Below are 25,433 nucleotides of genomic sequence, written 5' to 3'. Positions count from 1 at the left end.
AAATTACTTCTATTAAAAAAATCTTAATCCTTTCAGTACTTATGATCTTCTGAAGTTAAGGTTGTTCTTTTCTGTCTAAATCCTCTGCCTGTCTCGGGAAACGCCCAGTTTAGAAGCAAATCCCCATAGCAAACCTCTTCTAAACTGGGCGTTTCCCGAGACAAGTGTCATCAGAGAGGATTTAGACAGAAAAGAACAACCTTAACTTCAGAAGCTCATAAGTACTGAAAGGATATAGATTTTTTAATAGAAGTAATTTACAAATCTGTTTAACTTTCTGGAGCCAGTTGATATGTTTTTTCCTGGAATACCCCTTTAAAGGGGTATTCCAGGAATTTTTTTATTTGACTATGCTACAGGGGCTGTAAAGTTAGTGTAGTTCATATTATAGTGTCTGTACCTGTGTGTGTGTGTGTGTGTGTGTGTGTGTGTGTGTGTGTGTGTGTGTGTGACGGTTTTCTCACAATTCTGTGATTTTTCACCCCAATATTTATTTTTATCAGCATACAAAATTACTGTTGCCCAGATTTTTCCCAGGTTGCAATGCGGTCGAGACCTGACTCACTAGTCAGCTGATGACAGGGAGCTTGTATGCTTCAATGGGTGGAGGGATCAATCTGCGACTAATGTCACAGCTGTAGGCACCCTGATTGAAAACCACAGGTCTTTGAATGGATGCAGTTCATTTATGTTTGTGTGTGGGGTGGCTGATGTATTGGAGGGAGGAAAATGGAATTATGGGACTTGTAGGCAAAGAAGAAAACTCAAACAGGAAATACCAGTTCACAAAAAGCTAGCCACAGTGTTCTGGTAATCTCGCAACATAGCCATTTAGCCCCAAGACAAGCGCAGATCCTTCCTAAGCATGTCCATTACTGCCTGCCAGGTACGTACTAAAATCACCTTATGGTGGAGAACCCCTTTAATGAAGCACAGTGGACAAACACCAGCAGGTGACATGGCTCCCCAAATCATAGTAATTGTTGGGGCTTTGTGGTTTTCATGAGCTGTAAGCGATAATCGTCACAATTATGACAAATCACAGCTTGAACTATCTTGCTTTGCATGTAATGAGTCTCTCCCATATATTAGTTTCACCTCTTAAGTTTCATTATTGAAATAAATGAATTTTGCACGATATTTTTATTTTTTTATTTTTGCCTATAGTCTAGGAGGACTTAAAGTTTCAAGGAGGTGCTTACATGTTAGGGGTTTATTGTTCAGGGGATAAATGTACTAAATCATTTGTAAGTTTAGCTATATGACATGAATTTTTAAAATATTTTTGTGTCCACAGCTTGTTAAGAAGATCAATGATGTAGAAACTAGCTGGGCGCTCGGTGCTACATTTTATTACATGGATGTGATGAAGAACAGCATCTAGAACAACTGGATTAATGTGATAAACTATGGGGAAGGGGCACAATACTTGAACACTTTCTGATGTTTTCAGACACCTTGCCATAATATGTGCCATAAAACCCAGTGCTGGGGTTGATGATTTTATTTTGACTAATGTTGATTGAAAACTTACAGGCTTTGGATACTTTTGTACTGATTATTTTTTATTTTTTTTAATTGTTCAAAAATGAAGGAACTTTGTAAATAGTCGTTACTACATATTTCTTACCATTTAGCTGCTCATAAGAAAAATACAAGATATATCTGGCTTTTTGCTCTCTCTCTGTTAAAGAGAATAGCAGGAGAGGAGGTTAAAAACTGGCTCAGATAGTAGACTGGGGGAGTAAATGGTTTTTGGGGGATTTAAAAAAAAAAAAAAAAAAAAAAAAAAAAAAAAAATTTTTTTTTTTTTTTTGCCCCGTGATCAATACAAAGCAAGAATAAAAAAATGCTTTGCAAAGGTGTCCATAGCCTTTAAGGCCTCTAGATTTTTACTGAGATTTACTTAATGTGATAAGTCCTGTTCTAACTTGATTTTTGTTATTTTCTCAAACACAGTTCTACTCCTCTAATTGCACTGTTAAGAGTTTAAAAGGGTTGTCTGACCCCACAAAATTCAAAATTCTTGTCAATGGAATCAGGCTGGCATAAAAAGGAAAAAAAGTTGTACTCATTTGCCCTTATCCCTTGCCATGTCCCTCTTGACAGTGCCTGGTGCCAGCTAGGCAGTGATTCCTGCATTTGTTTTACGTGGCGGCTCACCACTATAGGATGGATGTAGCAGGGCATCTGTCCTTGGAGTATAACTTTTTTTCCTCATTTTTATGCCAGCCTAAGCCCATGGACAACTTGTGGAGCCATACAACCCCTTTCATTCTGTTAAAAGTGGCCAGGCTGGGATAAAAGAAACATTAAAAAAAAAAAAAAAAAAAAAGTCCTCTTCCAGTGCTCCAATAATATGTGGTCCTTGCCGCTCACTACTTTTTTTTTATTTTTTTATTTTTTATTTTTTTCTGGTCTGTGTTAATACAAGGAAGTGTCCGCTGAGCCAGCCACAGCAGTAACCAAGCTCAGCCAGTCATTGCCTGGGTGGGCACTTCCTTGTGTTGAGACAGAAATCAAAATATAGAGCAGCGGGTACTGGGCACAGTCTGAAGCGCAATGGCGAGGGATTGAAAAGGTAATTACAGCTTTTCACTTTGTTCTCCTAGTCTGGACACTTAGAATTAAAACATCGTACATACCCCTTAATATTATTCGGGGATACTTTAGAATTCGCTACGGTTTGTCATACTGGCCATGACGTCCTTAAGATTGTAAGGACATTAGTGTGAACAGAGCCAAATCCGTCCTTTTACATCAGTTCCGATTTGCAGTAAACAGGGAAGAATATACTTGATCTACAGAGAGAAATGTTGTGTGTCCAACCACTGCGGAAGATTCTAGGGTGCTCGTTTCTTAAATGAAGAAACGCAGGTACTTGGGATCTTGTGTTGGTCATTTTGTCCATTTCAGTTGTCTATGTTTTGAATTCTTTGATAATGCAGCAGATATTAAGGAATCCTTTAGAGAACACACATACCCCAGTTAAATCCATTCAATTGCAAAGCATGACTTTACCAAAGATTTGGAAAATGTACCATGCACGGACTATGGACAGTTTACATTGTGACCACCCAAAGCTTTAATGACATTCAGAAATCTGATGGGGCAAAAGAAAAACTATTAAAGTGGTTATATGGCACTCATTTTTTTTATTTTTAATCCTGCCATGTCTGCCGGCATTTGGGATACTAGTCCTCCAGTATCTCTTCCCCCCCCCCCCCCCCCCCCAACCAGTGCTCTTCACGCCGCAGTTGTCACTTAAACCCACCTTTTCATTGCATAAGTCTATGGAGTAAAAAAGGTCTGACGGAGCAGCCAGCCGGGGAGTGAAGAGTGCTGACACATACTTCACGGTGAGACCCCGTGCAACCTAAACTTTTGAAATGTCGAGGCAACAAATGTTGATTCAAACAACTTAATTCGCACCCTCCTTTTACAATAGACTTTCTTAAATTGCAGAATAAAATGGAGTATGTTTATCTACTAAAAAAGCCCCAATCCTTAAAAAAGATCAGTCTATATATGGTCCCTGTTCAGGTCAATAGGCACCATATCCAGCTTAAAATAAATGGCCCCCCCTTGTGTTTGTTGCAAGTAGCAATATGGGAGAGAGCATAGTAATGTTCTGATTCAAAGAAACCAAGCACAGCCTTAGTGGTGGTACAAAAAGATTGTAGGTCACAGAGAGTGATTGGGTAATGTACTTTTGATACTAATAAAGTAATCCCCATCCACTTTTAATAGCTCTTGTTAAAATGGGTTAAAGCCCAGCAATGATTGTCACTGACCTCCTCCTACCTCCCAGGGCTTCTACTGCATCTCTGGATTCCTTGCTGACAGTCACAGTTTTGCTTTCTCATGGGCAGGTTTATCATGAATACCTTCACTGTCCTTTCTAATGGGTACAATGTTTTCCAGCACACTCGTGAAAGAGATTGTAAAAGTCTATTTAACTTATTAACCTGTTATTACAAGCATATTTTTTTTGTAGATATGTAAATGTGCTATTTAATAAAGATGTAGTTTTATAATCCCAAGAGTTGTGTTTTTCTTTTAAAAACTTTTTAACCTATTCCAAAAAATTTTTATTTTATTCTTTCCTTCACAGAGCCATAACTCTTGACTGTACGAGGGCTTGTATTTTGCGAATAAAGTTGTACTTTTAAGTATAGATATTTTCTACATTTTATTATTTGAAAAGTGGAGTTGTCAGGAATTTATTTTTTTTTTTTCTTAAATTTAGGACTAAAAATAAATGCATTTGCAGTCCTTTTTTGTTTCTTTGGAAATTTCATTATAACACACAGCAAATGAGTGAAAGGATGAAGACTGTCATAGGCGTGCAGTCACGACCATAACATCCAGCATGCCCTAACAACATTTGTCAAGTAAACAATTATAAGCAAGTCTATTCCTATTATTTCTGAATTGGGAATTGTAAATTTAATTGTTGACTAGTCTTGCACATTAGAGGAATTTTAGCCCATTCCTCTGTACAAAACCTCTTCAACTCTGTTGTGTTGGTGAGTTTTCTCACTACAAATAAAGAAATAGCAATGCCTACTAAAACGGATTACTCCATTATTCACCACAAAGGCAGTCTTAGTATATTAAAATCACTAATCTTTATTTAATCCATTTAAAACCCCCATGGAATACGTATAAACAACAAAATCTATAGATTAATTACATCAGCCATTAATCCAACCTCTGGGACAGGTGAGACACAAAAGGTCACCAGGGATATCAACGCTCGAATTGCTGCAGGTAACTGAACCTCTATAAATCCAATAATGTATTCAGATGCTGTGCTGTACTTACTGACGACGTCTTCTGTCTTCCAATGTTTTGTTTCACATTAAAAATACACAAAACAAATTATGATACTTGGGACAAAAAAAAACCTCAGTCTCAGCCCTAGGTTATCCCAGGCCCAAACCATTGGGGAGATTTATCAAAACCTGTGGTTTGAGTTTTTATTCTGGATTGCATTGTTTTTCCTTTCTCCAAACATAATTCTTCTCATTTAAACCAAAAAGCTCTATTTTTCCATCTCATCCATTCACAAAACATTGTTCCAATAGCCTTCTGACTTATCCAGGTGATCTCTAGCAAACTACAGATGGGCATCAATGTTGTTTTTGGGGAAAAAAATTATAAAAAAATAGGAACAAAATATTGAAAACATGAACAAATGACGTCCCAGATGTGCTCAATAGGAGAAAAGTACGGAGTTGCTGCAGGCCATGGTGGCACATTTAGGCCACGCACATGCAGCCTTGCATTGTCACGTTGGCCCCTAGAACACTATAGAGAAATGACTGTAACACTATTACTACTGTACATTATGCCATCCCACACTCTAATCCTGGGAGTAGAAACAGTGTAAATTTCTTTTATAAAGGCTTCTTCATGACATTGCCCATGTGATCTCCAGACAAATCTGCTATCCTAAGATTAGCCTCTATTGTTTGACTTGCTCTACACCATGACATATATTAAGAGTGGTATACCAAAAGGAAAGCTAGCCACTATAGATAGATGCACACCACAATAATAATGTATAAATCTTTATTAAATCACACAACAAAAGCACAGGCAGATCATTTCCACCCCCCCCCCTCGGGAATGATCAATAAGCATACGATAAGGGCCCCGGATTAGAAAAGCCAGAGTGGGGGAAACCCACCTGCATCAGTAAGGCTGGAAAATGAATATGAAGTTATGCCATGACTCAAACAAGAATCCCAAATGTGGCTATCACCACCAGCTGATACGGTACCGCCAAACAAATGAGATGCATGTACCAGGTGCTACCTCACCAACAAAGGGGGGGTACACAGCAGCTCAGTTGAGGCAGCCTCTGGTATACATTCATATCATTTGTTAGGCGGTACCGTATCAGCTGGTGGTGATAGGGGGGGGGGGGGGGGGTTTATAATCCTCCACCATGGTTTTTAAGTGGTTTTAAATGTCTGTGCTTTTTTTGTTGTTGTGTGATTTAATAAAGATTTATACATTATTATTGTGGTATGCATCTATCTATAGTGGCTAGCTTTCCTTTTGGTATACAGTTTTTGTTGTAGCCACTGATAACACCCTATCTTTCATTTTATATGGTGGTGCCCGTCTTTATGCATGTTGTATATTTTAAGAGTGGTGGCATAAGGGTCAATGGAACACCTGTAGCTGGATGTCTGGCTCGCATGCCAATGTTGTGCAAGTGCCTTCTAAGCGGTTGCGAGGCAGTGTTTGCACACTAGGCTTGTGTTTCACTATTTTCACTCCCAGTACAGAATGGATCCCTACACAACATACAAGGCTATCCATCCATGCAGAGGTTTGCCTCTGTGCACCTCTTTCTGTCATTCCAGTCTTTCAACCACTGGGACACACAACAAAGAACAATACTGACATCAGGGGAGATTTATCAAAACCTGTCCAGAGAAAAGTTGACCAGTTGCCCATAGCAACCAATCAGATTGCTTCTTTCATTTTTTTAAAAGCCTCTGAAAAATGAAAGAAGCAATCTGGTTGGTTGCTATGGGCAACTCAGCAATTTTTCCTCTGGACAGGTTTTGATAAATCTCCCCAATCATGTATAGCAATCTAAGTGATAAATAAAGGATGAACACATAGCACAGTCATACTGTGGTGACTTGATCCGATTCCGAAGGTCTTTTGATCTGGCTTTTATACCACAGGTTGGAGTTAGTTGCTTGAAAAGTTAATCATTTGGAGATCTTGGCAACACCAGCTACTTTTTTTTTAATTTTCATAACCTTAGGGCTTGACCTTTCATGGTGCAGCAATTTCCATGTTGGTGAGTGTATTTATGCTTTATGAGGTTATTTGGAATGTGAAAACCCCACTGTGGCTCATTTTTGTATTACCAAGTAAGGAAAGATTTAGAGCATCACAGAGGGCAATTCAACCCTGCCCTATGGGGAAGATTTATTAAATCATGTCCAGAGGAAAAGTTGACCATAGCAACCAATCCGCTTGCTTCTTTCATTTTTAACAAGGACTCTGCAAAATGAAAGAAGCAATCTGATTGGTTGCAATGGGCAACTTTTCCTTTGCACAGGTTTCTATAAATCTCCCCCTATATGTCTCTATGCGACAATTGTATTAAGGTTCTTGCAACTTTTAATACAATTGTTGCATGGCCCATCACTGTTCTGCGACATTTATTCAGGGAAGTTCAGTTGGCATTCATTAGTCTGTGAGAAATGGAAGTACAGAAAAGGTGGGGGTTCTGTATCCCAAGCGCTACTGTTAAATGAAACAGATATCCCAAAAGGTACACAGGATGCTTTTTATTCGTACATAAAAGGTACAACTGGACAACGCATTTTGGCGTGCTCCTTCTTCAGGTCCACAATATACTGGCAGCATACCTCACAGGGTGCCACAAATTTTATATTGAGGACCTGAAGAAGGCGTGAGAGCACGCCGAAACGCGTTGTCCAGTTGTACCTTTTATGTACGAATAAAAAGCATCCTGTGTACCTTTTGGCCTATCGGTTTCATTTAACAGTAGCGCTTGGGATACAGAACCCCTGCCTTTTCTGTACTTTCCTGTCTATATAGACTTTCTGTTGCCCTGCCCTGGGCACAACGGACAAGGGGGTACCAAGCAGCAAGCTGTAACAGTCCACACCACTCCAGAGTCGTGCCATATACGCCGCACTGCTTCTAGAGGTCAGTACCACTGCACAGGTGTGGTGGTGGGTTTCCTTCGTCTCTCTTCTTCCTTATCAAGAAGTATACAACCTACTACGCCAGAGAGCGTCCCGTATCTTTTTCCTTTTTCCTCCCTTTCCATTAGTCTGTGAGCCAATTGATAAATTTGGCACATGCCCACCGCTTTCCACTCAACTTTTGTTTTCTCTAAACTGAACAAAAAAAGCGAGTTCAAGTTTTGATAAATGCCCCTCTAGGGGGGAGATTTATCAATATGTGTCTGTGTGCAGCCGTGCTGTGTATTTTGGCTTAACATACGCCAAATGTATCAAAACAGCACAAGGCTTTGATAAATTTATCACAAATGAAAAATCACCTCAGAACTTGCTGTAAGATGACATTTTTCTAAGGCAAGTCAGAGATGGTATGAATTTGCGGTTTTTGTGCCTTTTAAAAAAAAGACGCAGTCTTGTCCACTGCCTAGGCAAGAATGAAGAACTGCATGTCAGTCGCTTTTGCCAAAGTTGTCTATTTTGAAATTGTGCAAAGCATTTGCGCAAAAACTGCACAGAAATTGTGTCAAATTTCAGCCAATAAAATGGCAGGAAGGCAATGATAAATTTCCCCCTATATGTAGATATTTTGGATACTTTTCCCACTGTGCCTCACGTGATTAGAAATTACATTATAAGTGATACTAAGTACTGATCCACTTCATTACCCCTGAAGAAGCTACCAGAGTGACAATAGGCATGGGGCTTGTAGAGGGTAGAAGTGGTAGGCATATATACAGTCTTCCCCCTTTTCAAAGTCTATTGTTTTAATTGTTGTTTTACTTGGTTTAGTTATTTCACAGATTGCTTAGCTGTTTGACAGTTTGTTGTTTTACTGTACTACTTGTTATATACAGTTAACTTGAAAAATTTGAATATTGTGCAAAAGTCCATTGTACTTCATTAATGCAACTTAACCACTTAAGGACTTGGGGTACCTGTACGCCCTGAGTCCACTCCCTTTCTATAAGGCCGGGCCAGGGCATGGCCCCGTGTCATAGCGGGTTGGGCCCAGCCTCTTAACAACAGCCGGGACCCATGACTAATAGCTATTAACCCTTTAGACGCAGAGTTCAAAGTTGATTGCCGCGTCTAAAGTGAAAGTAAACCAGTCCCGGCTAGCTCAGTCGGCTGTTCGGGACTGCCGCACCATCCCGAACAGCTTGTAGGACACCAGGAGGATCCCTACCTGCCTCCTGTGTGTCCGATCGCCGAATGGCTGCTCAGTACCTGTGATCCAGGCATGAGCAGTCAAGCGGCAATAGCATTGACCAGTGTTATCCTATGGGATAACAATGATCAATGTAAAAGATCAGCGTGTGCAGTGTAATAGCCCCCTATGGGCTATAACATTGTAAAAAAAAAAAAAAAGTTAAAGATCATTTAACCCCTTCCCTAATAAGTTTGAATCACCCCCCCCCCCCTTTTCCCATAAAAAAAACTAAATAAAAAAAAAACATGTATCGCCGTCTGCAGAAATTATAATAAAAATATATTGTTCATTAAACCACAAGTTCAATGGCGTACGCGCCAAAAAAAATTCCAAAGTCCAAAATAGCAGGGTTTTTTTGGTCACCGTTTCACCGCAGATTTTGGGGTAAAATGACTGATGTCATTACAAAGTAGAATAGGTGGCGCAAAAATAAGCCATCATATGGATTTTTAGATGGAAAAAGAATAGCTTTTTTTTTTTTAAAGGAAAGGAGGAAAAAACAAAAGTGGAAAAACCCTGAGGAAAGGAAAGGAAGCATGAAGTGCTCCAAAATCTCCTGGTAGACGATGGGTCGACCCTGGATTTAATGACGCACAGTGGGCCAACACCAGCAGACATGGCTCCCCAAATCATAGTAAATGGGGGGGTGGTGGTTTTGGAGTTTACATGAGCTGTAAGCCATAATCATCACAATTATGACAAATCACGGTTTGAACGATCTTGCTTTGCATGTAATGAGTCTCTCATATTAGTTTCACCTTTTAAGTTGCATTACTGAAATAAATGAACTTTGCGCAATATTCAAATTTTTCAAGTTTCACCTGTACAATGCAGATTCCGCAGATGAAAAAATTTAAAGGCATGTCTTTAAATTTAAGGAAAACTGTCACTTTGATCACCAACATTAAATCCAATGCTCAGGGTTATAGTGTGGGTTACCAGGAGTCCCAAGAGGTATCACTTACCAAATTCCATTCAGTGGCTCCTGTGATATTGCCCAACGAAAGTCCCGTGCTCAATTCGGTTACCTGTGTGCAGGAAGCGGGACCACGGTGGCTGTCCCGTCCCCTGCTTCTTTCTGCCTCTATTAGCATATCCAAATTCTGCGCTGCGCTCTGAGGCAGAAGCACAGTTAGTTTACAGACAGCTCTCATGTCCTAGTGACACGAGAGCTCTTCTTGCCAGAGCGCTCTGCTACGGTGCCGGAGCACAGAGCTCACGTGACATGCGACTCACGTCACTAGTATGCGAGTGCTGTTTGTAAACTAACTCCGCTTGTGCTTCTGCCTCAGAGCACAGTGCAGAATTTGAAAATGCTAATAGAGGCAGAAAGAAGCATGGGGCAGACAGCCATCGGGGCCTCGCCTCATGCGCGTAGGTAACCGAACTGAGCACGGGACATTCGTCGGGCAATATCACAAGAGCCACTGGATGGAATTTAGTAAGTGACACCTCTTTGTATTTCATTCAGAGCTCCATTGAAGTGAACTTTGAGCAGATTCTGTGTTTTGAAAACCCAGAAATGTAACAAACCTGTAGAAAATCCACACTTTCCACCTTGTAAACATAGCCCTAGGATCTGCCCATTGAAGAGTCAGTGAAATAAGGTCATGAAGGCTTGTTCGCTAAGGGGCTGTATAGTCAAGAGTAGCTTGTCTATTGCACAGCAGGCCAGAGGCTGGAGGCCAAATGAGTGACCCAGGGCCTCTGGAAATACTACACAGTAGGTTACCTGGCATACTTTTTGGGGAACTAAGATGAGAATTATCAAACCATCAAGAGAATTGTGGTGATACACAGAGAGCAGATAGTGATGTGCTGTGGGAAATGAATGCAGAGGGGTGGGCTCAGGTAATATGCAAGGTGGGCTGGATGGTGCTAGAGTCAACCCAGGGCAGGCTATAACTGAATCAAACAGGGGTTGTAGGGGGACATCAGCTTTTCATTTATAATCTCTGTACTTTGGTCAGGTTGAGGGAAAGCTGAACTGAGTAATCTTCCTGCCCCAAAGGCTAGAAAAACACCCCCAACAACATTATGATACCACCATGCATCACTGTAGGGATGGGATTGGGCAAGTTATTAACAGTGCCTGGTTTCCTCCAGACCTGACAATTGAGGCCCAAATTTTTTTTTGCAAAAAGCATGCAGGCTTTCATGTGTCTCTTACTGAGAGACGACTTTTTGGTCACTCTGCCACAAAGCCCAGATTGTGGAGGCTGCAGTGATGGTTGACCTCCTGGAAGTTTATCCCACCTGCACACAGAAGCTTTAGGCTATGTTCACACCTTGGAAAATCTATGCAGAATTCCACTGCAGCATAGTCCTGTTGAATTCAATTGGATTCTGCTGCACTTTGCACATGGCGGAATTTCCATGCCAGATGTTTCCGGCACAGAAATTCAGAATTCCACATCCACAGAAAGAATGAACCTGTTCTGAATGCACAGTGCGAGCGGTCCTAGCGCCGGCATATTGTGCCTGTGCCCACAGTCTCCGGAATGTCCAAACAAACATTTTTCCCGAATGGACATTCCAAAGTGTGAACATTGCCTTAGAGCTCTGCCAGAGTGACCACCAGTTCTTGGTCATCTCTCTTACATGGCTCTGATATACATTGTCAGCTGTAAGTCCTGATATAGACAGGGTTGTGTCTTTCCAAATCTTGTCCAATCACTTGCATTTACTGCAGGTGACTCCAATCAAGGTGTAGAAACATCTCAGATGATCGAGAGAAATGGGAGGAACCAGAGCTACATTCCTTGTGTTAACACAGAAACTATGATTGTCAAGTGGACAGCTGGACCAAAGATGTAATATATCAAAGCATTCTCCGCCAATTATATCAAATACTGTTATGAGGATGGCATAAATTGAAATAAAACTTAGCTTTTATTAAATACTGATTAAAAGCAATAACAGGACTCACAGTAATATTAGTGCTGAGTGCAAGGTGTATAGTGTATACAACCACCAAAAACTCAGATTTGAATATTATACCCTGAGCAGGTGACCAGTTAAGTATAAGGGAGGTCCAGGTATTGCAGTAAGGTAGTGGGGAGGGAAGAAACATAAGGGGGAAGAGTGCTAACCATCCCTACACTATTCCCTATAATGCCCTTCTTGGCTAGTGTTGCCTTGCCCTGAAAAGGGCGGCCCCACACTAGAAATTGTCCCTATTGTCACCTGTCTCTACATAAAACTTCCTACGCGTTTCAACCACCTTTAACAGTGGTATTATCAGGGGAAATAACATGGGTATAAGTATCATAATAAATGTACACATAAAACACATACTTAATCACCTAGTTTAAAGAGGTGGACCTCCCTTATACTTAATTGGTCACCTGCTCAGGGTATACTATTCAAATGTGAGTTTTTGGTGGTGGTATACACTATACACCTTGCACTCAGCACTATTACTGTGAGTCCTTTTATTGCTTTTAATCAGTATTTAAGCGCTATATTAAGCGCTGCGGAATCTGTAGGCGCTATATAAAATTATTTATTATTAGTAGTAGTAGTATTTAATAAAAGCTACATTTCATGTGGCATAGAGGAAATACTTATGTCCAATGTAAAATATTTTTTATTTTGGAATGATAAATAAGAGGCGTCTCTAGGTTTTACAACATCACACACTCCAATGGAAATTTCAGAAAGTAGTAGTATATTGCACATCTCTCACCATAATCTAGTACCATAGTATAAGCCACATAACAGTGGGAAGATTGATCGTGTGATAGGATGCATGCATTTACAAGTTGGGGAAAAGTTGGTGAAAAGCTACATTTAAGAGTCCCTGTCTCGTATACATACATAACTATTGACATGTCAGAGACATGTCAAAAGTTTTGATCAGTGGAATTGCAGTGCCAAGACCCTCAATGATCATTGAAATGAGCAGGGAGAAGTTTGTGGCTTGGTGCTTCACTCCCTGCAGTCTCTGTCCAGATCGCAGCAAACCAAGAAATGAAATGCACATTTAGTAAACACCCTTAGATTTTGATGCTGCTATTTGTGTTGAAATTCTGGTGAATTGTGTTAAAGTGTATATTCACATGAGATAAGAAGGTGCTGTTTCAGCTGCCATTTACTTCGATAGTGATTAATCACAGCACTGAAAAAAGGGACATGCTTCAGATTTGGTTTTGTAGGTTCCTACTGTTGTTTTGCTCATCAATGTAGCAAAGTCTTTTTATGTGCCTAAAAATAGAATAGAAGATTCACATCTTTGGATGAGATCGCTTTTTATCTTTACTTTTATTTTTTAGAAAACTTCATGAAACGCTATTAAATTGCTGGTAAAAACTTCAACACAAACTAAAGACAAAAAGTGCATACAAGAAAGTCACAGGAAAGAGGAACACCACTCCTTCAGACAGGAAGAACACAGCTCTGCTTGCCGAGAATTGGCCCCGCAGGAATCCTTTAGCCATTCTTTAAAGAGGTCATCTGCATCTTTCTTTAAGATAAGAAATTGTCCCAGAAGCAAATAGGCCTGCAATATAAAAATACACATCTTAATGCTGCATTCTCCAGTAAGGTGAGCAAGCCACCGTATTTTTATAGCAACGTAATATATACTGGATGTGATATAACTTTAGTGCTGACTTTATAGCACATGTATAGTCAAGACTAGAGATGAGCGAACTTACAGTAAATTCGATTCGTCACGAACTTCTCGGCTCGGCAGTTGATGATTTTCCTGCATAAATTAGTTCAGCTTACAGGTGCTCCCGTGGGCTGGAAAAGGTGGATACATTCCTAGGAGACTCTTTCCTAGGAATGTATCCCCCTTTTCCAGCCCACCGGAGCACCTGAAAGCTGAACTAATTTATGCAGGAAAAGTATCAACTGCCGAGCCGAGAAGTTCGTGACGAATCAAATTTACTGTAAGTTCGCTCATCTCTAGTTAAGACAGTAAACACAAAAGGCAAGGTCAAGTCTGGACAACCTTTTCCCATATCAGTGATTTCACTAGAACAGCGGTCTTCAACCTGAGGACCTCCAGATGTTGCAAAACTACAACTCCCAGCATGCCCGGACAGCCGTTGGCTGTCCGGGCATGCGGGGAGTTGTAGTTTTGCAACATCTGGAGGTCCGCAGGTTGAAGACCACTGCCCTAGAAGATGAGCTTTGTCAGAAGACCAGCACCCACTGATGGGACCCCCGTGATCAGCGGGTGCTACCAGGGAAGAAATACATCAGTGGTTCTGGGTCCTACAGAAGGCTAATGGGAAATCCCTAACAAAGCATCCTTATTTTATTATACTTCTCCCCATGTACATTAGAATAAAGGGGTTTGATCACAAAGTAAAAATAGCTAAAATATGTATATATTCTTTAACTTCATTACGTTGCCAACTCACAACCATCTCTGAAGACCTCATTCATGTCACAAGAACCTGCACAGAATGATTTAACTTCAATCAGATGTATAAAATATATATATATATATAGCACAAATATAAGGCCCCATTCACAGAGTCCTGCATATGTCACAGGTATATGTCTGAAAGCAGTCAAAATGGTTTGTTGACATATACTGCATCCTGTGGGCCCACTATCTACAGTGAACCAAATTCTGTCTACTAGCAGCTATGTCCGGTCCATTTCCTGAACATATATATACATGATCTGTTCTGCTTCTGAGCCCTAATGGGAGACCTTATATATTGGGGAAATGGACCATAGTCCCTATTAGACTAAAAGGCTAGGGTTACACAACGGCATTTCCGTGCCAGATTCCGCATTGGAATTTGGTACAGAGATTCCACTGCAGCAGAGTCCCGTTGAATTCAAAGGGATTCTGCTGCACTGTGCACTGTGCAGATGTTTCCGGCACGGTAATTCCATTTTCTGTGTTCGCAGAATGAATGAATACGTTTATTCTTTCTGCAGACTCCGCACGGAATGCAAAGCTGTCTTTGAAGCAGCTCATTCCTGTGCCGTTTGCAGAATGTCTGCAGAGATTCTCCGTGTGGACAGTCTAACTTGTGAATATAGCCTAACTGGTCCAGGTAAGTCAATGGGCACAACAGGAACACCTTTTTATTTAATTACCTGGTGACTTATGCCTGTGACATGTTCACAAAACGTGGGGTGAAAAGCTCCTATGTTTCATGTAAATGTTCAGACTGTCTTGTACTCATTGTATGCCTCAGATTTCGTACTTCATTACAGAGATAGGGCACAGACCAGGCTATTTTCTACAGAATTCATCAAGTGGTTACCCATCAGGGCATTAACTCACATTTTTGTAGATTCATCATTTAATTATTTTTGTTTCTTTGTGAACTTAAGAAAAATATGTACTGAATATGAAATGTCTCACTTATCAATTTCTGCAAGAATCTTGGGGAAAAAAATGTGGCATGCTACAACACACAAGCAGGAGAAGTTCACTTAAAGGGGTACTCCGGTGGAAAACATTTTTTACAATCAACTGGTCCCACAAAGTTAAATAGATTTGTAAATTACTTCTATTTAAAAATATTAACTCTTCATGTACTACTTAGCTGCTGTATACTACAGAGGAAGTTGCATTTCTTTCTGGAATTCTTTGCAGTCTGACCACAGTGCTCTCTGCTGACACCTCTGTCCATGTCAGAAACTGTCCAGAGTAGAAGCAAATCCCCATAGCAAGCCTCTCTGCCTGCTTTGGACAATTCCTGATACAGACAGAGGTGTCAGCAGAGAGCACTGTGTTCAGACAGAAAAGAACTACAGAAAAAAAATACAACTTCCCCTGTAGAATACAGCAGCTGATAAGTGCTGGAAGGATTAAGATTTTTAAATACTGTAGAAGTAATTTACAAATCTGTTTAATTTTGTGGGACCAGTTGATTTATAGAGTACTGGCCGTCGCGCCCCATTCCCATAGATTTTCGTTGAGGGGGAGGGCGTGAACACGGAAGCCCGCACACACATAGTTCGGAACAATAACTTCCGGACACTGGAAAGCGGAGCTCTGACAGCAAGGTAACGGAGTACCCCTTTAAAGAAGCTTGGGAGTTGGTGTATTGAGAGAAATAAGGGGAATTTTTATCCTAGTTGGTATTTTGAGTTTTTGGAGGAATGGTAAAAATCAAACCAGGGTTGGCACATCAATAACCCCTTTCTCAGCTTAGAAATTATTCAATAGGAGTTGAATAATTGTTATTTGGTGTCTCTTAGATACCCATCGATCAAAAGGCGTTTAAGGCTTCTTTCACACTACCATCATGAATAAAAAAATAAAAAAATGGACAAAATAACTGACCATAACGGATGCTAATGAATGACCAATGTTCGTTATTTTAACTGGCATTCTGTCAAAATAACGGAAGTATTCATCCGTTATCACCCATTATTTCAACAGTTATAGTCCGTTAGTTGATTTCCATGTTCTGAGCATGCACAGTATAAATAACGGATAATAACAGATGTTAAAATAATGGGCACTAATGGATGTCAATTGTGAACATCCGTCACCCATAGACTTCAATGTTAAAATTTTAACGCCCGTCTTTCCACTGGTATTTGACAAAACTAAAATAAGTGCATGCAGTTTCTTTTGTGCCGTCAAAAAATAAATAAAATTTTTAAAAAAAGGACGTTAGTCATAATAGGACATAACTGGTGCTGCAGGATGGTCAAAAAATCCACCTGCCTAACGGTAATGTGAAAGGGGCCCAAGATATTTTTATTATTGTATGTTAAAAGAAAGATACATTTCACGTTCAGTAATAAATTGTTTGTACAGCACCATGCTTTTGGCTGACTAGCATCTTGTCTTATAAACAGGGTTAAGTTATCCAGGACTGTAAGGAGAAAAAAAAAAGTAGAGAGGTGCATGGTTAAGAGTAGAGATCATCTCCTACTGTGGGGTGGAAAAGGCAATGAGCCAGGGAGTGAAGCACTTAACTATACACTTCTTCCCCTGTTCTTATCTGAGAAACACGTTGATAGGTTTTGTGTTTGTTTGTTTTTTCACAGGGAAACAAAGATTTTATTTGCAGAAATTTCTGCAACAAATCTGCTGGGTGTCAATTCACACTAATAGAGACTGTTTTATTGGTACAGATAACTCTTCTATTTGTAGTATGTATTACCTTATCAAAGACTGGAGTAAGGCTGGGTTCACACATTTGTTTTTTCCCCGTATACACATTTTCAATTTTAAAACCGTACGGAACCGTGTGCATTGACTCTCCATTGAAAACCTTATACCAAACGATGGATCCGGTTGTGTCCCTTTTGCATCTTGTAGGTTTTGTCCAGTTTTTTTCCATATCCAAACATGGGGAATCGTACAAAACTGTATGTGCATACGGTTCCATCCGGTTTGCACCATACGGTTTTTGACTTTGCACATGCGCAGTGCACAACAAAAGTTTTTTTTTCTTGGAATTTCAATCAAACAAGTGAAAATGTATTCAGAATGGAGTGAAAAATTAAAAACATATACATTTTTTTTCTTAAAACAGATGCAACCGGACATCAATTTTTCAAACTGTATATGGGTTAAAATGTGTACACAAGTTATGATACAGTTTAGTCCAGTTTTGAGGAATCAGTTTTTCAACAAAAACCTGATAATGTAATTGTATTGCAGTTTGATCCCAGCCTAAGCTGATGTTCAGATGTCCATCCCACGGGTATCATACTTTCTATGCTACTAAGTATATTTTGACATTCTGTCTCTTGTGTACTGCATATTATCTACTATGGTTTGCATTCCCAGGTGCCACACAGCATTGATTGATTGTCTATTCTGAGATCACACCGATTTTTAGGCATGTCCATTACTAGCTTACTGGTCCACTGTGTAGCTATATACACCCGGTAGTTTTCTCCTGTCTGTTATCACTACGATTAAGGTTTATTGATGAACCGAAACACGTCAGCGTTTCATTTGGCTTTTATCCTGCACTTTTTCTTTGGATATTTTTTAATGGACTCATTAAATTTTATTAGTGTTATGGGAGCTGGGATCCCCCTCTTGTTTTCACTCTATCTACCTGGGGATCCGGCCCCAATACTTCCAGGATCATTCCTCCATCGTGTGAATCAAAGGACTACGTATATGGTGAGCTGACGGGTTTCATTCTATTGCTGTATTACCTTATCAAAGCCTTGATCTTCTAATTTACCACCAAGAACTTCTCCAATACCGGCCAAGGCTGTAATCGGCTTATCGCCCATGGGTTCAGAGACAAAGTCTCGATGCTTCTGTGATGTGTGAGACATCTTTTCTGCAAAAAGGACCAAGAGCAACAAACATTACCTAAAGCTAAAATTACCACATTAAGACATGCTAGTGGTGGACGGGAGAAGCTTTCCTTTTCTGGAGTTTTACAAGGTTAGAGTTCACATGGACTATAGAACTGCTGCACAGAGCTTTATTACAGATATTTGGAGCCACCATTCTCCACCCTCTATATATACAGTGACCCCTCGACATACGATGGCCCCGACATACGATCATTTCAACATGCAATGGCCTCTCAGAGGCAGCATCATCATACGATGCTTTTGTATGTCGGGGCCATCGCATAAACGGCTATCCAGCAGCGCAGACTGCTTCAGCTGCCACCGGATAGCCGTTTACGGTGCCCCATGTGGTCCGCTGACGATCACTTACCTGTCCTCGGGGCTCCGGCGTGTCCTCTTCGGGATCCCCTGCATCGTCGGCGCTCTCCATCATAGTCATCACGTCGCTGCACACGCCGTCCCGTCATCCAATAGGAGCGGTGTGCGTAGTGACGTGATGGCAGCGACGGAGAGCGAGGATGCCGGGGAAGCAGAGGCCTTGCCGGAGCGTCGGCGACACCTCAAGGACGCAGCAACAGCGATGGACGGCGACATCCCTGGCAGCGGTGACGAGCAGTGACGGTCCGGAGCGGCGGGGACAGGTAAGTACAGCCATTGGCTGTCCGGGCATGCTGGGTGTTGTAGTTTTGCAACATCTGGAGGTGCGCAGGTTGTAGACCACTGTCCTATACTTTACATTGCACGGATCCCTCAACATGCGATGGTTTCATTCAACGATGGTCCGTTTGGAACTGATTATCATCGTATGTTGAGGGACCACTGTACAGAAAACGGCTTTTGGCATAGCTGCTCCAGGGCTCCAAAGCATAGGCAGTAGAGATGAGCGAACTTACAGTAAATTCGATTCGTCACAAACTTCTCGGCTCGGCAGTTGATAACTTTTCCTGCATAAATTAGTTCAGCTTTCCGGTGCTCCGGTGGGCTGGAAAAGGTGGATACATTCCTAGGAGACTCTCTCCTAGGACTGTATCCACCTTTTCCAGCCCACAAGAGCACCGGAAAGCTGAACTAATTTATGCAGGAAAAGTCATCAACTGCCGAGCTGAGACTTTCGTGACGAATCGAATTTACTGTAAGTTCGCTCATCTCTAATAGGCAGGATAAGAGGAACTTTTCATCCTGCCCTGTTTAACCCAATAATTGCCATGGCCCATTACCAGTTATGATTCCCTGCTCTGATCTGACCACCAGGTGGCTTCCCCAGTGACTCAGTCGGACGCTGGAGAAACACTCTGAACAGGCAGCCTAGGGGTCTTCTGTAATTTCCCATGGGAGACTGCAGAGAGCCTGCTGTGCACAATAGGTAGAGGGAAAGTGGTGTAGTTGCCCATAGCAACCAGATTTCTTCTTTGATTTTTAAAACATCCTCTGAAAACTTAAAAATGCAATCTGATTGGTTGCTATGGGCAACTGCACAGGTTTTGATAACTCTCCCCCAGGAAGTGTAGCCCTAGCAGCCTGTGTTCAAGAGACATAGAATATAATGAATTAGCATACAGGATTATGCCATTATAAATATTAATGACATTCAATACTGTGACTATAAAAGTCCAAACAGTTTTCCTATGATTAATATTAAAGAAGTTCTCAGGGATATGAAAACGTATCCCCTATCCTAAGGATAGGAAATAAATTTCAGATCGTAAGAGATCCAACCGCTAGGGCCCCCCATGATCTCCCGTATGGGCTCCGGCAGACAGAGGCAAGGGGGCGTGTCCAACCGCTGCATGACGCAACGCCTGACACGCCCCCTCAATACATCTCTATGTAAGAGCCAGATCTGCATTCAGCAGTCTCCAGCTCTGCTATAGAGATGTACTGAGGGGGCGTGTCGGCCGCTGTGTCATGTGGTGGTCGACACGCGCTATTTTGTCAAAGATATGAGTAATGCTCATCTCAAGATAAATTATTTAGTGCGAAATGTACATGGTATAATAAAAAAAAATTGAGTATCCATGAAAAATAAAAGTTTAGATGCTTCTATGATTTTTTGGCACTGTGATTTAAACCAGTGTATAACACTATATATTACTTAGAACCTGATGTTCAGTTATCTGATTTTTGGATAAAATTCAGGGTGGCACACCCGATGGCCTGATTGTGAGTTAAAGGAGAAATCTGCTATAAAAAATAAAAAAAAATTATATATATATATATATATAGAATAAATGGATAGGGAATAAAAAGATATACGGTATATATATATATTTTTTTTATTCGCTATCCACAGGATAGGGAATAAGTAGCCCACGATCACTGGGACAGGACCCGGCGCTCAGTGAGAGCGTGTGCTGCAGGCAGGACACAATTCGTTCCTATGGAGCGTCAAGACCCAAGTATAGCTCTTGGGAATCATCGGCACTCACATAGGAGTGAATGGAGGGCGTGGCGCCTACCAGTGGACTCCTCGGTGAGATCATCCTGCCCTATTGAGAAGCCTATCCAGGGCTGTATTTACGGCTCATACTGCCCTAGGCATTCAGGCTGAATCAGAATGATTCCACAAGCATCTACATTTTTTCATGCAGATCTGTCACAAACAAGCAGCAAAAAAAATAAAAAAAAGTCAGTGTTACATGCAGGGTTTATCTAAACCTGTGCAGAGAAGATTGGAGCAATCCCATTGCAACCAGATTTCGGCTTATTTTACACAGGCCATTTTATTAACCCCTTAACGACGCAGGACGTATATTTACGTCCTGCGCCGGCTCCCGCGATATGAAGCGGGATCGCGCCGCGATCCTGCATCATATCGCGTCGGTCCCGGCGCTCATCAACGGCCGGGACCCGCGGCTAATACCACACCGCCGATCGCGGCGATGTGCGGTATTAACCCTTTAGAAGCGGCGGTCAAAGCTGACCGCCGCTTCTAAAGTGAAACTGAAAGTGACCCGGCTGCTCCCGAACAGCTGATCGGACACCGGGAGAGCTCTTACCTGCCTCCTCGGTGTCCGATCGACGAATGACTGTTCCGTGCCTGAGATCCAGGCAGGAGCAGTCAAGCGCCGATAATGCTGATCACAGGCGTGTTAATACACGCCTGTGATCAGCATAGGAGATCAGTGTGTGCAGTGTTATAGGTCCCTATGGGAACTGCAAAAAAAAAAAATGTAAAAAAAAAAAGTGTTAATAAAGGTCATTTAACCCCTTCCCTAATAAAAGTTTGAATCACCCCCCTTTTCCCATAAAAAAAATAAAACAGGGTAAAAAAAAATAAATGAACATATGTGGTATCACCGCGTGCGTAAATGTCCGAACTATAAAAATATATCATTAATTAAACCGCACGGTCAATGGCGTACGGGCAAAAAAATTCCAAAGTCCAAAAAAGCGTATTTTGGTCACTTTTTATACCATTAAAAAATGAATAAAAAGTGATCAAAAAGTCCGATCAAAACAAAAATCATACCGTTAAAAACTTCAGATCACGGTGCAAAAAATGAGCCCTCATACCGCTCTGTACGTGGAAAAATAAAAAAGTTATAGGGGTCAGAAGATGACATTTTTAAACGTATAAATTTTCCTGCACGTAGTTATGATTTTTTCCAGAAGTACGACAAAATCAAACCTATACAAGTAGGGTATCATTTTAACCGTATGGACCTACAGAATAATGATAAGGTGTAATTTTTACCAAAATATGCACTGCGTAGAAACGGAAGCCCCCAAAAGTTACAAAATGTTTTTTTTTTTTTCGATTTTGTCGCACAATGATTTTTTTTTCCGTTTCGCCGTGCATTTTTGGGTAAAATGACTAATGTCACTGCAAAGTAGAATTGGTGACGCAAAAAATAAGCCATAATATGGATTTTTAGGTGGAAAATTGAAAGGGTTATGATTTTTAAAAGGTAAGGAGGAAAAAACGAAAGTGCAAAAACGGAAAAATCGTGAGTCCTTAAGGGGTTAAAGGGGTACTCCCCAGGAATTTTTTTTTTTTTTAAATCAACTGGTGCCAGAAAGTTAAACAGATTTGTAAATTACTTATATTAAAAAAAATCTTAATCCTTACAGTACTTTTTAGGGGCTGTATACTACAGAGGAAATGCTTTTCTTTTTGGATTTCTCTTATGTCACGACCACAGTGTTCCATTTTAGGAACTGTCCAGAGCAGCATGTTTGCTATGGGGATTTTCTCCTGCTCTGCACAGTTCCTAAAATGGACAGCAGAGAGCACCGTGGTCGTGACATAAGAGAAATCCAAAAAGAAAAGCATTTCCTCTGTAGTATACAGCCCCTAAAAAGTACTGGAAGGATTAAGATTTTTGTTAATAGAAGCAATTTACAAATCTGTTTAACTTTCTGGCACCAGTGGATCTGAAAAAAAAAAATATATAAAAATAAAAAAAGTTTTCCATGGGAGTACCCCTTTAAAACTAAAGCAGCACTCTGGTTGCTACAGGCAACTGCCCCACATTTCCTTTGTACAGGTTTTGATTAATCTCCCCAAAAGTAGGGCTGGGCGGTATACTGGTTCATACCGAATACCAAAATTTTTGTGCTGCACGATATGAATTTTAACCCATACCGCAATACCGGTTTGGCCCCTCCCCCTCGGGAATGAATTATCAGCCCAGCGCTGTGCCCACATCGGGGAACTAATCATATGTTACCCGCCAGCGCTGTTCTGCCCCCCCCCCCCCCCCCCCCAATTAATTATTAGCCCAGCACTGCGCTGTCCCCATCGGGGTAAATACTCACATTTCACCCGCAAGCGCTGCCCTCCTCGTACTCCTGTTTGTTGCGGCCGCCGGCGCTGACCCTCTATACAGCCGTTGGCTGTCCGGGCATGCTGGGAGTTGTAGTTTTGCAACATCTGGAGGTCCGCAGGTTGAAGACCACTGCTCTATACTGTATCCCTATGCCCAGGCTGCAAATGGTAAACAAAATAAACTTTAACACACCTTCCCCGTCGGTTCAGACCAGCATCCTGGGGACGGGAACGTTAGAGAGCCGTCAGCCATGACAGTGGGCTCAGCCTATCACCGGCCGAGGAGGAACATCGCTGCGGCCGGTGATAGGCTGACGTCTCTCCGACGTTCACGTCCCCAGGAAGAGCGTAAGGCCGAAGTAGGAACGTGCATTAAAGTTTATTTTTGTTTACCTTTTGCAGCCCGTGCAGAGGGATACAGCGTACAGTATAGAGTGTCAGCACCGGCGGCCGCAACAATCAGGAGGGCGTGGAGAGCAGCGCTTGTGGGTGACGTGAGTATTTACCCCGATGGGGACGGGACAGCACAGCACTGTGGGAGGGGGAATACCGTTATTTACCGTGGAACCGCCATAAGTAAAAAAAAAAAAAAAATACTGTGATCCACATATTTGGCCATACCGCCCAGCCCTACCCAAAAGTGGATAAATCAGTCGTAGATCCACAACATAATGGGCTCTGTGGATCTGCAGGTACATCTTGCAGCAGTTCAGACCCATAAGGGAAAATGTATGTTTTTTTTTTCTCTCAATGTCACAACATGGCGGTAATAGCTATGAGAAGTACTTCTATTTTTCTTACTTACTGAAGTGCAGCCCTAGGACAATTACAGACCAGGTCCAGTTGTAGGAGGGCATTAATGCAAGGTGCCTGTACACTAACTAGTGTGCTGTAGAGCCAAGTTGTAGCAAAACTACAACTCCCAGCATGCCCAGACAGCCGAAGGCTGTCTGGGCATGCTGGGAGTTGTAGTTTTGCTACAACTTGAGGCACACTGATTGGAAAACACAGCTTTATGCACTACTACTATTTAATAGTATATAATCCATATATGTAGCAGGTGCAGGATACAACAGCCTTAGCTAGATACCCCATTTGACAATATATTAACATGCACGTGATACTTTTGCTTTCCAGCCTGCCGCAAAAAAAAATAAAAAACAGTTCACAACGTCAAGGTGTGCGCAGCAAATGAAAAATCTCCTGTACAGACACTGTCCGACAGGGGGCAGTGTAATCTCCCCAGTTATAAAACAATAGCTAGGAGCCGTGTCATACCGAGTACGGACTGACGGGGATGCAGCGAGAAAACCGAGCAGGGGCTACACCAGGAGTTCAATGGACACAAGGAGCTCTACGCCACGCCTCCTCCTTCTGTTATTTAAGCTCCGCCTCGTGACGTCAGGAAAGGGGGGAACCAATGGGAAACAACCTTTAAAATGATGCGGGAAATCCAGGTGTTCCCCGCTGACAGGAAGTATGAGGAGTATTATAGGTGGGTGACAGATCGAAGACCTGGGAACTTCTCAATCCTGTGTAGAGCAATAGTGGTGTGGTTGCCCATAGCAACCAATGAGATGATGTCTTTTTCATTTTTTTTTTTTTTTAAAAAAGGGTCTCAATCTGGTTGGTTGCTATGGGCAACTGCACCGTTCGTCCCCTACACAGGTTTTGAGAAATCTTCCCCCATAATAAGAGCGTATAAATGGGCAACAGAGTCACCTTACATATTGTCCGTGCATTGGGAGAACTTGTGCCTCTATATAGACATTATATGGGGGGAAAGTTATCAAAAATCTGTGTAGAGGAAAAGTGGTGCAGTTGCCCATAGCAACCAATTAGATGGCTTCTTTTATTTTTTATTAGGCCTCTGGAAAATGAAAGAAGCGATCTGATTGGTTGCTATGGGCAACTGCACCACTTTTCCTTTGCACAGGTTGGGTAAGGCTGGGTTCACACCACGTTTGTTCAAGTACGGTTCCCGTATACGTTTTTATTACTGAAAACGTATGGATTCGTATTGAAAACCATATATATAGACAAATAATTGAGAATCGGCTGCACCCGGATACATCCGGTTGAGAACAGTTTGCTTGCAATACGTTTTTTTCCGGTACTCAAAACCATGGTTGACCACGGTTTTGTCTCCGGTTTAAAAACCGTACTGCAACTGCATACGTTGTTTTTTTTTAACATGGACGTCAATGGGAAACACAAGTATACGGTTTTTACTTTGAACATGCGCATTTGCATCCTAAAGTCCCCACCCAAGACCCCTCCCATTGAAAATGGAAAAAAAATTCAAAAACGCATGATTTTTTAAAATTAAAAACGGACGGAACTGTATGCAATTTTTAAATATACGGTTTAAAAACGCATACGGTTTACTTTTTCCCATACTGTTCCATCCGTTTTTTTTTTTTTAAGAAAAACTGATTGAAAACAGTAT

The 25,433-nt window shown here is 41.4% G+C and overlaps 2 protein-coding genes and 1 long non-coding RNA gene across 6 annotated transcripts in view; 2 read left to right on the top strand and 1 right to left on the bottom strand.

Moving 5' to 3' along the window:
• ENTPD6 (ectonucleoside triphosphate diphosphohydrolase 6) overlaps positions 1 to 4,037 on the top strand; it is a 32,851-nt gene extending 28,814 nt beyond the window's left edge. Inside the window, exon 14 of the mRNA XM_056567579.1 lies at positions 1,298 to 4,037. Within this exon, the coding sequence (XP_056423554.1) occupies positions 1,298 to 1,384 (87 nt within the window). The 3' untranslated portion in view covers positions 1,385 to 4,037. The remainder of the gene's footprint in view (positions 1 to 1,297) is intronic.
• Positions 4,038 to 12,546: 8,509 nt separating this feature from the next.
• Positions 12,547 to 24,400, bottom strand: BANF2 (BANF family member 2). 2 transcript variants are annotated; one of them, XM_056567577.1, is made up of 3 exons: positions 24,263 to 24,400; positions 18,067 to 18,197; positions 12,547 to 13,459 (listed from the first exon to the last, which is right to left on the bottom strand). In XM_056567577.1, exons 2-3 carry the CDS (start codon positions 18,190 to 18,192, stop codon positions 13,310 to 13,312), a joined length of 276 nt encoding a protein of 91 aa, XP_056423552.1. In that variant the 5' UTR covers positions 18,193 to 18,197; positions 24,263 to 24,400; the 3' UTR covers positions 12,547 to 13,309. The 2 variants fall into 2 exon arrangements, with proteins under 2 accessions (XP_056423552.1, XP_056423551.1); XM_056567576.1 differs by lacking the exon at positions 24,263 to 24,400 and adding an exon at positions 23,790 to 23,938.
• LOC130362684 (uncharacterized) overlaps positions 13,380 to 25,433 on the top strand; it is a 35,182-nt gene continuing 23,128 nt past the window's right edge. For 2 of the 3 annotated variants that reach the window (XR_008891524.1, XR_008891522.1), the window contains exon 1: positions 24,342 to 24,479. This is a non-coding gene — a long non-coding RNA (uncharacterized LOC130362684). Of the gene's footprint in view, positions 13,505 to 24,341; positions 24,480 to 25,433 lie in introns of those variants that run through there. The other variant, XR_008891523.1, reaches the window with a different exon arrangement.

Source organism: Hyla sarda, chromosome 3 (assembly GCF_029499605.1).
Source record: "Hyla sarda isolate aHylSar1 chromosome 3, aHylSar1.hap1, whole genome shotgun sequence".
Classification (NCBI taxonomy): domain Eukaryota; kingdom Metazoa; phylum Chordata; class Amphibia; order Anura; family Hylidae; genus Hyla; species Hyla sarda.
The sequence above is the reverse complement of the archived record's forward strand: the minus strand, read 5'-3'. Positions and strand labels throughout refer to the sequence as shown.